This window comes from Cynoglossus semilaevis, chromosome 8 (genome assembly GCF_000523025.1).
Source record: "Cynoglossus semilaevis isolate Cse_v1.0 chromosome 8, Cse_v1.0, whole genome shotgun sequence".
NCBI classification, from domain to species: domain Eukaryota; kingdom Metazoa; phylum Chordata; class Actinopteri; order Pleuronectiformes; family Cynoglossidae; genus Cynoglossus; species Cynoglossus semilaevis.
In genome coordinates, this window is record NC_024314.1 from 27,085,854 (window position 1) to 27,099,609 (window position 13,756).

Genomic DNA, 13,756 nt, shown 5'->3' on the forward strand with positions numbered 1-13,756 from the left:
GAGGTCTGTACCAGGACTCTTGCAGTTAACGTTAGCTCCTGTGTCTGTACGTAGACTGTCATGACTCACATTAGCGCTGGCATTTGTACCACACTGTTGTTGCTAACGTTAGCTCTGATATCTGAACCTGCCGCTTGTAGCTAACGTTAGTTTAACTCTTGTCTTCTTGCTTGTATGGACATGTTTTGCATTGAGGAGATACAATAGCCTTGAACTGGTGCAGTGATAGCTCTTCCATGCTCTTATTGAAGCAATCATTGGTGAATAAAAGAAAAAAGCTCAATCCACTATTGCACAGTAAAAGAAAATGTGTACGTTCTATTACCAGTGAGGAGTTTCAATATGAGGTCATAAAGCTAAATCCACTCTCACTCAACAGAAGAAAAATGAAAACACGGGCTTTTCTCAGGCACACGACACAGAGACGGGTCCAGACATGATGGAGAGACAGAAGTGTCGGGAGACAAACTGTATGAAGAGCCTGGTGGTGAAGTTGTGGACTTCACCTATTTGTTTCATCTTTCTGGTTCCTTGAAGTGAGATTCTCTGGTAAATGTACTGTTTCATTTTCCAAATTTCAGTCATTTTCTTCCCATACATTTCCATAGCTAAGCGTATTAAACACTGTTGAAGCTCAGCTTCTATTGGCTTCCACATGGCTACATTGGATCGCCTTTTTCACAGCGGAGTCTGGAATATGACTGGATTAATGAGGCAAAAAGACCACCTTCACTAGGAGTCAAAGAACCAGTAGGCAGATGTGGATGCTGAGCTTCTGTGTGATGATTGGACAACTAAATTTTTAATTCACCCTGTTTTGTATTGACAGCACCTTTAAAAAAAATTGCACCCGAGCACTCTAAAAGCTAAAGACAAACTGCAGCCTGTCACGGGGGTGGAAAAAGTCCCACAGAAAATACAAAGTTTCAGGTATAAATATCACATGAGACGAACAACTTCCTGTCATCTTCAAGGACAATACGTTTCAAAGCTTTTTGTTTTTTGTCTGTGCCGGTAAAAACTGCAAACTAACTGCACAGATTTTGTGGTGTTTCAATTTGGAAGAAACACAGAACACAGTCAAATCCCTTTTCCACACATATCCTGACTTTCCTTCCACTCACCTCCTCCACTGTCCTTCTCCTCTTCCTCAATGCTGTTCTTGATGCTGTCGTACTCTTCGTCAATGTTCTGGTTCCCTCTGATCTGACTGAGCACACGACGGGCCTTTTGGGTCAGTCCCCGCTGGATTAACCAGCGGGGACTCTCAGGCAGGAACAGGAATCCCAGGAACTGTAGCAGCGCAGGAATCACAGAGAGACCGAACATGTACCTAAAAGGCAGAAGAAGAAAATGGAAAAAAAAAAAAGACATGAATAATTTCAGCAAGATGATAATAAAAATGGCACTTTTGGAAAAAAAACTGTCCTTTTTGGAAACTATATTGAAATATATATGTATGTGTATATAAATATATAAACACATACAATATATAAACATATATATATACTGTGTACACACCAAAATGTATGTATAAATATATATTTAGATATTCATATATTTACATATGCACACACATACATACAAAATATACATATATATATTCATATACACATATAATAGGAAAATATATATAAATATATAATTATATATTTATATAAATATAAAATATTATAATATGACAATAAATAAGCTATTTCGCTATGTATGCTACAGTGTCCAATTTTTAAACAGCCTTAATAAAAAACTACATTCCAATTTTAAACCTTAGAGAAAAGGACCAATGTCCAGACAGTTGTCATGGGACCTGGAAAAATCCATTGTCTCCTAAAATAAACCGTCCTCCACATCCTGCTGCGTCCTCGACCAATGATGTAAGCAACCTCGATACACCTAACTAAGTAGGAGACACTGTCGTGGATGAGTCACATAAAATCTACAAAAGGCTACAAATGAATTCGTCACCAAAACAGTCATTCAGTTCGCTACGGCCGCAGCAAATCCCCTCAGAAAGGACGATTCCTATCTCCAGCGTCTCACGGCTTGATACTCGCACACACGCTACAAGCCATGGATTAGGTGTGAGAGCAAGAAAGGATGTAGGTGGTGGCAGAAAGTAAACAGAGAGATGGAAGGGGATGAATACAAAGAGGTAGAAGGACACACGGAGAACATGCGGAGCGGCCGCGCTCAGCAAATGTTAGGCTCTGACCCCGTGCATATGTTGACATTTGGAATAATCGTCGGAGCCAAAATGACTTTTCCCTGATGTTTGACGTGATGAAGCCTGAGATAAAGCTGCTGAGGCTGTCATCGAGGAAGATTTGTTTAGCTGCTGAGGCTGTCATCGAGGAAGATGTGTTTCATCACAGATTATAATAATAATAGTAATAATAACAAGAAAAAGAAAGTTTCCGCCAAGTGTAGGATGTTTTAAAATGTTTTGTTTTCCCGTGTCTCTAACCTCCATCCATTCTGCTGTAAGTAGCTGAAGGCGCCGTCGATGAGGCTGGCCGTGAACTGTCCTCCAGTGATGAAGAGCGTGTTGACGGTCACCAGCTGACCCCTCAGGTGGGGCGGAGAGGATTCAGCGATGTACACCGGAACTGTCATAGAGGCGATACCTACACAGCAGAGGTGGAAACAGAGAGTGGAGAACAGACGCCGTTAAACAGGTTATCACTGTTGGCTTCCACCACACAGGAGAGATGTTTATAAATGTTTATAAAGATGTTTATGTCTAAATGTTGTATTAATTGTGCATGGGTATGTTTCAGATTTATTCAACTGAAAATGCAAATGTGAAAATGTGAATTTCTCCCGCGTACCACTAGAGGGCGCCTACGGCAGTTTGAGAACCACTGCTCTAGTAACTTCTAGAGTTTGAGATGAATTAGAATTAAGCCTCATTTTTATGGTTTTCATTGCTTGTTGTAAATAATAAAAAAAAAACTGACAAAGTATTTTAGTGATGATGTCAAACAAATTAAAAAATATCCCATCTTTATATTGGTGTATATTGCGTTGTACTATCTTTGGGGAGTGTTGGCATCATAACAACACTATTTCTATTTTTTTTTTGTCACATATGTCAAGGACAAAAAAAATAATATGACCGCAGAACAGCATTTAAAAATAGCAAACAGTCAACGTCAGTAATTCTAATTAAAATAATTATATTGTCATTATTTTTTTCATATTATTATTTTAAAGACGTCCATTAGCTTAAAAATATGACATACATATACATAACACAAAAACAAAATAATAACAAAAGTACATGTCAGTACAGAGAAATGTCATTGATATCTCAGTCATAGGTGTTTTAATCCTCTCAAACACACACTCTCTCTCTGTGTGTGTGTGTGTGTGTGTGCGTTCTCTCAGGTACCATGAGACCACAGCGTTCAACAGCCAGCTCCTGATAAGCTCTATTAATAGTCTGCCTCTGTGTTCTCCGGCCCCTCCCCGCCGTTCAATCACTCCCCTCCTCCCTCCTCCCTCGCTGCCACCACCCTGCCCTCCACAGCCGCCATGACTACATGGCTACACGTCACCATGGAAACCGCTTCCTGAGAAAGCAGCAGTGCTGTCTCTGAGCGGGCAGCACGCTTGCTGAGAAGAGATTAATCAATAGTTGAGGAGAGGGGAGAGAGAGTTCCTCGTACATTATTCAGACGGGCTGAATAAAAAAAGATTTTTTTTTTTTTACGAGAAAATGTTAAAATAAAAAAATAAAGTTGAATCCCTGTTGTCATCGTCATGTTTATTTTGGTTTGAATAATTTATATAAAGAATCGTTTTTTAAATTGACTTTTTTTTTTAACCCTGGACTCATTCATCGACCGTGAAATACTTAGCCTGAAGGTTGAGACAAGTCTTTATCTTAATTACGACTTCAAATGATTATCATCTGACGGCGGAAACCCAGGATCCAGATCCCAGACAAAATCTAATCAAATGCACGAAGCCTGTCTGCTCAGAACAATTAGATTTNNNNCCCCCCCTCTGAGGGTCTACAGTCGGCTTCTGACTGTGCTCTGAGATCCAAAGATTGGTCCAATAACGTGAACGCATCAGTAACATATTAATTTGTCAGGTGATGCATTACAAAGGTGATGTTTATTTAACAAACAATTCATAAATTTTGAAAAAAATAATAATAATAATAATAATAACGTGATCTGTTAAATGTCAATGACTTCATTTGGAGTAATTTAAAATTTTTGCCTCAAATTGATTGAAGTATCTTTACAAGTGTAAAGCAACATTTTTTTACATGTTTGACTAACTTAGATTTTTTAAAGATTTTGTCTTTAAACTTTTTGACTTCTTCTCCTCATACACTGACATTGTTTGTAAACCTAAACATGGTGTAAACAGTTACACACACACAATCTTTGTCATTTGTATTCCACCGTTTCCCTCCCTCCCTCCTTCCCTTCATCTTCCATCTCTTTCCGCCTGTTTTTCATGCTGATACCTTGTTCCGTCCACTTAAACCCGTGTGCATCAACAGCTCGTCCCCATGCAACACACGTCTGCCACCGCAGGCAGCCCTGACGCCTGTTAGTGAGACGCTGCAGCTCCGGCTGATGCATCTCCAAAGTAATGGAGCATTTCCACTCTATGTATGTGGCTGCAGGTGTTGACAGACAAACTACGGTAAAAACCAATTAACGTGGACGCAGCTGTGAGCCAGTAAAAGGTCAAGAACGATACTGTGCAGTTTTACTTCCTTTTTGTTGACCAGGGGAAATAAAGTATTGTGGGCCGAGACTCTCTCAAGTCCAATTATGTCGCTGTTCCTTCATGTATTGATTTTGTTTTTGTTTTTTTTAAAAAGCAGCATTTCTTCATCTCTTAGTTAATAATGAAAAAAGAAATGTCATAGTTATCATCGTCGTACATCCTCTCCGTCCGACCCTAATTCAATCGTGCATATTTCCAGCTATCAGGCCTCTTATGTACTTATGATAAATAAATAATTCCCATATGTGACTACGGTCAATTAACCGAGCAGTTGAATTGTATCGTTTACAAGCCGGAGGAGAAAGTTCAACAGTGGTAGTGGTAGGTACCGCACCTGCCACTAGGAGGCGCCAGGTTCAATACCACCTGGCCTCTAAATTTGGGTAAAAAAAGAGGTATCACCAAACACTAAAAAATAAATAAATCATATATATTTTTTAAAGTACCCTTAATTATTTCTAAATAACAGAAACAGTGACGTACTTATACTTAACTGGTATTATTTTTAATCCCAATCCAATTTGTTCCAGGTCGTCTAGAATCTAAGGATCTAAGACTTAAAAAACCTCCCAGGCTTCTCCTAGCATAATGAAAATTCCCCAACGAGAAACATGTCTTATGTAATGTCCCTTCCCGTTGCAGATGTCTTTCAGCACCACGGACAGCTCCCAGTGCCAGACAGAGAAGAAGAGTCAGAGTCTGAGCCTCACAGCAGAGAGAAGTCTAACAACGGTCGTCAGGCTTGAAGTACAAGGCTCAGCATCCACTCATTTGATCAGAGTGAGTGTGAGAAGATGGTTTGACTTTATGGTCAGTGGTGGTGACGGTGGGAAGGACACAGACAGGACAACTTCTACTTCAGAGTATCTGTTCCTGAAATAATTAAAGGTTAAAGGGGAGATCTTTTTAGGTTGAAGATGAACCTGTATGTTAATAAAAAGTATCATTTAAAATTGTTTAGGATTGTCATTTTAAATCCAGCATTCTGGGAAGGACAAATATAAAGAAATAAAGAAATAAAAATGTTTTTATTTTGCTCCCTTTCAACGACCAAATAACCATGTCAAACATTTTAAAATTTAGATGAAATTTGTCTGTTTTTCTGACACAAAAAACATGTTTAACCAAAAATATAATTTAAAAATGTATTTTCCTCAGAATTATATAAACTGATTATGTGATGTGACAGTGATATATTTTCTGACATGTTTGAAGTGACTTTTTTCCTACGTTTATTGGCTGTAGTGGCAAAAAGAGAAACCTCGAAAGCTGTAGCTGGTAATCTGAGCAGACATCTATCTCTTTAGTTAAATCCAATAACATGCAAATGAACGTGCACTACCGCCGCAGACACGTGCATCCTGTTCATGAGCCCGAGTCTGATGATCCAATTACAATTACCCAGAGTGCTGCCTCTGGGCACAAGTGAATTCCTCTAAGGCCGATGTAGACGACAAGGAGAGAAAAAAAAAACCTAAGATCAGCTGATGGATCGGTGAATTACTTGATGTTTTTTAATCACTTTGTGCAAAATATTACTTGCAATATTATAAAACTCCCATCAGCAGCAGAGACATTGACCACAATTAGTCCCCATCTTCTCATTCAAAGAAGTTTGTTCTTTGGTTTGAGTCGTAAAAAAAGACGCGGCACTAAAGGGTGTCTGCTGTACTATTACAGTAGGTCTACAACATGGCATTACCATGGCAACCAAAAAAAACCGACAGCATTTAAGCACCTCGAAATAACATGGCATTACCATGGCAACCAAAAATAAACGACAGCATTTAAGCACCTCGAAATATCAGAAGTGGGGATGTCCGATATCAACTTTTCTGCCAATATTGTGCAAACACTTAATGTCCGATTTCAGTATATCAACCGATACTGATAATACCGATAACTAATAATAATTTAATTTTACGTACTTTCAGTTTCACTTCAAAACTGCGGGACACCCAGGAATTGCTATCTGATTCGTTATCGGAGGAAAAACTGAGAAGAATTATTACACAATTATGCTAATATGGGCCGAACCCTAATTAGCGGTGAGGGAGTGGGGCATAACAGAGTCATGTGATAAATCATTTCCCATCCCTCCAGTCTGCCTCAGCACTGTCCGTTCACGGCACACAACAGTCCCTCAGCACAGGCAAAGGTCAGTTCTGCAGCAAAATGGTCAGAAGCTGAGACTTATGGGTAAGAAAGCTGGGAAGGAAGGGCATGGACATTGACTTTCCTGGCCTGACAAATAGGATCAGTGACCTTTTTTTGGGCCGGTTTGGCCCAAAAAAAAAAACTAAGCAACTGGCATGACACAGAGACAATGTGAGCCGATCTCTCTCCGTTGATGAGAGACGACAGGTGACCAGCGTGCTCTGGAATAAGTGCATGAATGAAGTGTTCCCTCATTAGCATCTCCAGTGGTTAACTGTAGAGTCAGAATGCATTTCATTAGCTGTGAAGAACTGACTGGTGCCTGCTCGTGTAATGAGCAGGACGACTGTATGGGAAGAAGAGTGGGTGTGTGTGTTCCGGTGGAGGGGGGGGGGGGTGGGGGGAGGGGGATATGGTTAATGAAAGAGGCAATTATAATGTAAAAGTCGAAATGAGACGGGTCATTAGTTTCCTTTGTGCACGATCGTGCATGTGTGTGTGTGTATTAAGCTATACACAATAATAATAGAGATGAGAGTACAGAATAAAACAAAAATCAATTGAAATGTTCTGTATGATTCCGTTTTTTTTTTTTGCTAAGTGAAACTTGCCGATACCGATCTGTGCCGATTTTAATTTCCTTCCATTTTATTTCACCAAATAAAGTACATGGTGACTGAGAGGTATTACATCTACTTAAGTATCTAAAAGTACTTTTTTCCTAACACAGTGAAGGCATCATTGCCACACACTGTACTGCTGATCTCCTGACACAATGATTTACAACGTGTGTTAGATCATAATCCATAATATGGACAACCACATGTATGTGCATACATATACACATACAGTATATACACATTTATACATATATATGCACATATATACTGTATATATACACACATATATACATATGCACATACATTCATATATATGCACATACATACATATATATGGACATATATACATATATACATACAGTATATGCACATATATACATACATATACATATATACATATATATATATATTGGAAAATACGTGTTTGGGCAATGTCGACATATCAGATATCGGCAAAAGGTTAATATCGGACATCCCTAACGTTTGGTGTAACATCATTCAATAGGAAATGGAACAGGAAAAAACGTTCATTTGTGGAAAAGGTTTTAGAGGAAAGGAAGGAGATCAGCCAAGGATGCTAGACTTAAAGTCTCTTCTGAACTTCTGTGGTTTTATCTTAGCATTGTTTTCTTGCACACCATCTTTGTCATTCAGATCCTTTCCCTCTGTGTATACTGTAGTGCTACTGAACCAAATCAAATAATAATCACAGTCGGGATAATAACCCGGCAAGTTGTTTAACAGCCAGTGGCACACGACCAGAGCAAGCAGAGGGACATGCTGTGTAATCAGAAGCTGAGAGTAATTGCAAATATCAGGCCTGAGGCTGGGAGAGCAACAAACAAGGAAGACACTGTGTGTGTGTGTGTGGTTGGGAGGGTGGAGGGAGGGGAGGGGGTGATGGCAATAAAACCCATTCTGACCTTTGAACTGTCTGATAAAGAGCAAGTAAGAGAAGAATGTCCAAGAAAAAACACAAAGTCAATATCACCATTCCACTGTCATTAGTGTTTACAAATGGTGGTGATAATTATCACTGATTCTCATTAAAGAGCTCCTTTGTTTCCTTTAGCTCTGCAGCAGACCCTAACGCAATTTAGAACTAATTTCAGATTCTAACCCAGTGGGGCTTTCACACAAACAACTGCCTCTCAGTCAGTTTGCTCTTTGGTAAAAAAAAGGGGGGAAGGAATTATTATTATTTCCATTCCTGTCACCATAAAAATACAAAACCCACCCCCTCAGATAGAGCGAGCAATTTATTATTCCTATTCCACCTGTTATCCAAGGGCAACCGAACTTTACGTTGCATGAGTTCCTTGACATGAAAGTTTTCAGCCTTCAGACCCAATATCTTCGCAACGTCTCATTCTCAGGTCAACATAAACAAAAGGTCACAGAAAATATTAAATTAACAGTAAACCTCAAACGCTGGCAGTGATGGTTACTTGTTTGTAGGTTGCGTAAAAAAACAGTTTAGTTCAAAACTTAGCTCAAGTTGTGCAGATTACGTAAATATGCGATTATAAACTATATCGATATCGGCCACTACAAGTATCGATAATTAGAATAGGTTGAAAATAGTCTTTATCTTCCGTTCATTCACTGATTTCGCAACTGCTTTTTTTTTTCTAGAGTTGCTATTCACTAAAATCAATAAATAATTAAGAGTCAAACCAACGTCTCTAAGTTTGTTGCAGGAACACGGGAGGGGGGTCAACAAGGGGGGAGTGGGGGTCAACACGTCTTACCTAGCCCAACTCCAACGATAAGCCTCCCCGCCAAAAGCACCTCTTTGCCGGGGGCACTGCTCAGCACGATCCCTCCGACGGCGAAGAAGAAGCTGGCCAGCAGGATGCACACCCTGCGCCCGAAAAGCCCGTTGAGGAAGGCGCCCAACAGCGCAGAGAGTGCGGCCGCGGTTACAGTACAAGAGATGAGCAGCTCCTGCTCAGGAGCAGCTCCCCCTGCAGCAGGAGCATCGCCCCGGAGATCACCCCGGTGTCGTAACCGAACAGGAAGCCCCCCAGGGCGGAGAAAACGGCCAGGACATAGACGAAGCCGGGTGTGACATCCTGCTGGAACTGCTTGCGGGCTGCTCTCTCTAGATCGCCGGTGGTGGAGGAGGAGGAGGAGGAAGCCGCGCCGGCTGTTGCTGCTGCTGTTGCTGCTGCTGCCACCGGTGGTGGTGTTAGTGCTGCTCCGGCGGTGGAAGCTCCGGAGGAGGCGGTGGCGCCCTGGCTGCTGATGCTGGCGCTGGACGGTGCCTTGATGAGGCTCCGCTCACCTGCGTCGCCCGCTTTCCTCCAGCGCTCGCCCATCATGTTGCTCATACTTCGGAGGTTATAGTCATGCTTTCGCGACATATGGGAAACGCAGCACAGGACAGACTGCTGGGTTTTGGTTACTTTAAAAAAAAAAAAGAAAAATGAAAAGAACAAAACAGAACGCCCTGGAAAAAATAACAAAAAATAATAACTACTGTTAGAGGTCCAGAACAGTCCAGAATCTGAGTGCTGGCTGGTCAGAGAAGTTGTTGTTGCACTGCCTTGTGTGTGTGCGTATGTGACAGAGAGAGAGAGAGAGAGAGAGAGAGAGAGAGGGAGAGCGTGGGTCAGAGCATCACATCCATGTGGTCCTGATGAGAGAGTTGAAGAAGACTGTGGAGCAAAGGTAAGATAGGAGGAGTGTAGTGTGGCAGAGCACTCCGTCACTACCAGCGTCGGTATGACGCAAAGGAGTGTTTTTGGAGGCATTGTGTCGGAGTGAAGACTCTGAGTCTGCAAGCGTTCACTTACTACATACAGATAACAGAAAGTCTGCAGCGTGATCCACCCAGCAGATCGACAGTCAATTAAATGTACACGACATTTGCATCTTAGTTGACGAAGCTGCTGTAAATGGTCAAATGAAATACATGAAATAAAAGGGAGAAATATATTTCAATAACATCTGATTGCTTTGTTACATTGCAGTGATGGTGAGAAAAAATGCCACACATTGTTAGGAATTCAAATATAAACACAACATTTGCCATATATGCCTTGGTCTAAGTCCTGGTTTATAAATTCCAGTATATTGGAACTGATAAAGATATTGTTTATTTTGACGAACAAGAAATTATATATACATATTTAAATATATACAAACATACATATATGTGTATACATTTATACTGTACACCTATGATATACACATAGAGTATATACACATGTATGTATATATGTACTTGTATACAATTGTACACATATATGGTTGTCTGTATCTGTACAAGTATTTATACATATGTATGTATTTTGTAGACAAGGCCATCATACAAATCTAGATGCTCTTATATTTTATGTATTGCACAAATTAAATTAAAATACCGATGCTGTTAAATGCAGTTCTACAATAAGGATTCTTTCACTTCTCCACTTTCTCTATGATTCTACTGAAGTGCTCAGGCTGCCTCTGGCAAAACAGGACAACAGCTGCCCCCTACTGGATGGACTTCAGAGGTTCAGAGAATTTTTTCCCCCTGAATTTACAGAACCTCACTGAATGACCACTGCCTGCTGATAGCCCTTATTGATTAAGCTCTAAACACAAAAAAGTAATCTCTGAGAATGTGCTGGATCCCAATCCCACCCCTGGGAAACGAAGGCTTTGAAATGCATTCATGTGCATTTATGTACGTAGTGGATCAATATGTGGACGGCGGTGTCGCATAAAATGAAAGTAGCCTGTTAATGGTCCATGGTTGAGACCATTACATTACAGACGGAGTGCAACATAGGGGACAGGGTTACGTATCTGTACAGTGATGAACCGAATTTTATAGAGACAAAAAAAAAAAACATTAATGTAGAGTAAATTAACCTTGTGACCCCTGGGGATATACTATTGTTCTGTCATAAAAGAGTATGGGTTTTTGTGACAGATTGGTCAAAAATGATCAGAATAAATAAAATAAATAAAAACGATCTAACTATTTTTACTTCAGACCAGGTTTTCACAATAAGAATATCAGGTCAGTTTTGAATATATTTCAGAAAGACATTTATATTCCGAAAAAGATGAGGCAAAACTCTACCCTCCAGGAATATATTTCAGAAAGACATTTATATTCTGAAAAAGATGAGGCAAAACTCTACCCTACCTCAGGTTGTATTTATCTGCAACATACAACTGCCATGGGAATTTCTATGAAGTGTTGTTTGTGCTACATACTGTACACAACAAAAGTCCATGCTTTTTTACATCAGAATGGACTACAAGTACCTCAGATATACTCACTGGCCTGGTTTAGAAATGAGAACAGCCCCCAGCTGGCCAACTATGAAAGGTCACATCTGCCAAAGATCCAAGTTGGCCGTGTTGGTGTAGAACCAGAATCAGTGCAGCACATGTTCATCTGATGTCAGAAACACAGAAGTCAAAAGAAGCTTTGTAGGGAGAATTGTTACAACTAAGCCTTAGAGCCAAGTTTGTTTGTTTTTTTTTTAACAGAATTTAAAAATGTTTAAAAACAAAATATTGTGAACGTTAGTTTTTTTATTATGTAAAAACAAAAAATCAAAAACTATGAAAAACAGTTATAAAAAATTCACAATTGCACAAAAGTGAAACTTCATAAACAGGAGAGTTCTCGATAAACACAAGCTCAGGTTCTTACTAGAATGAGAAAGTGAATGGGCTCAGTTAAAACAAGGAAATAATTACTTCTATTATTTCTTACTTGTCTCTTTTCCACATTTTTTCTTTTAATTATATAAAATATTATGTGCTAAAAATGTATCTATACACGTATTCAGTTTGTCAACATATCGGTTTTTGTGCGAAAAAAACCCTTCAAACGTGTCACTCTTCCCACTTTTGAAGAGCAAAACCTCGCACAATTCCGCAAATTGGACATTTTATTTTGACGCTGTAAATTAGTTTCTTCTTAATTGTAATATAAGCACTTTTAATGACAATGAAAGACAAAGAAATTTTACTTATTTGAACTAATTTCAACCATTGCCAGAAAGAAAAGACATCCTCCCAACAACTGCTCCCGCGTCTGTCTCCTGCGCATGCGTGAGCATCCGTGGCGCGAACATTTTTTTTTTGTACTCTTTGAGTGAATTCTACGACTTTCTTTGGTCGGCTAAAGTTAAGCACGTTGTCTGTTGGTACCCTTACCTCTCACGTCCTGTAGGGAATCTGGACACGAAGTTCACCTTAGCGTGAAGCTGCCGTATTTTGCAACAAAGGTCGTATTTAGAGCTCAATCTTATGGCCGCTAAGTTGTACACGCACCGTGACCGACAGGATATGTGTTAGCTCCTGTGTTGTTGTTTTTTTATGTGATTGGCTGTTCACAAGTGACACAACTACGTCAAAACGACGAAAGGGGGTTGCCAGATAAAATACGTTTTTCAGGAAAATTAAATTCCCACAAAACTACAAAAACAAGTGGATGTTTTTTCATACGTAAAACCTGAGTGAGAATTCACAATCAACAAGTCATTATCCTTAAACCATCAGCTCGGGGGCTACTATCAACACGTGAACACCCCATCTGACCAATTACTAGATCTCAACAATAATTAATATTAATTAATATTGCCTTGGAGGTATTACTACGAGAGATCCTATGGTGAAATAGAGATGTTTGACACATAACTTCGTCCTTGAGTTGAGGTCACAGCCTATGACTAAGTTTGCTGTTCCAAATATAATATTTGTCTTTTCTTTCTCTTAGCTCCAAAACAGGGAAATAACAAACTACATCCTGGTTTAGACAACCTGATCATTTACCCTGCCTCATTCTTCATGTGCCCATTGTGGCGTTCTCACCTAGAAGGAAGCCCATTGGTCACTAATGTTTACCAAGAGTAAATCGTCCCCTCACTCTCTCTCCCCCTTTTAAGTTACAAGGTTTAATACTTCAACCATTATGGATGGGGCTTTCTACAAACTGAAGTTGCTTTTTTTTTATCATAATGAAATTATAATATTTCATATTTTATAAAGGCAAATACCTTTTTTTCACATGAAGATATGGGACCTTTGTTGCAATAATAAAAAAAAGAAAACATTGATTATCAAAATATAAAAATTAGAGATTTGTCTACATTCCTAGTTCATCACCTTTATGTTTAGTGTTCTGGTAACTTCCTGGTTTAAAATGTTACCTAGTTGTCGGGGGTAATAATCTTTGCTTAAATTATATCTATGAACCGTATTTTAAAAAAACAGAA

General features: G+C 39.5%; 1 protein-coding gene across 1 annotated transcript in view; it reads right to left on the minus strand.

Annotated features, from left to right (window-relative positions):
* The window catches only part of slc2a13a (solute carrier family 2 member 13a), a 41,792-nt gene extending 31,140 nt beyond the window's left edge, over window positions 1–10,652 (minus strand). Inside the window, 4 exon segments of the mRNA XM_008315911.3 lie at window positions 1,125–1,333; window positions 2,465–2,624; window positions 9,281–9,481; window positions 9,484–10,652. Of these exon segments, the coding sequence (XP_008314133.2) occupies window positions 1,125–1,333; window positions 2,465–2,624; window positions 9,281–9,481; window positions 9,484–10,285 (1,372 nt within the window). The 5' untranslated portion in view covers window positions 10,286–10,652.
* Between the last annotated feature and the right edge of the window lie 3,104 nt (window positions 10,653–13,756).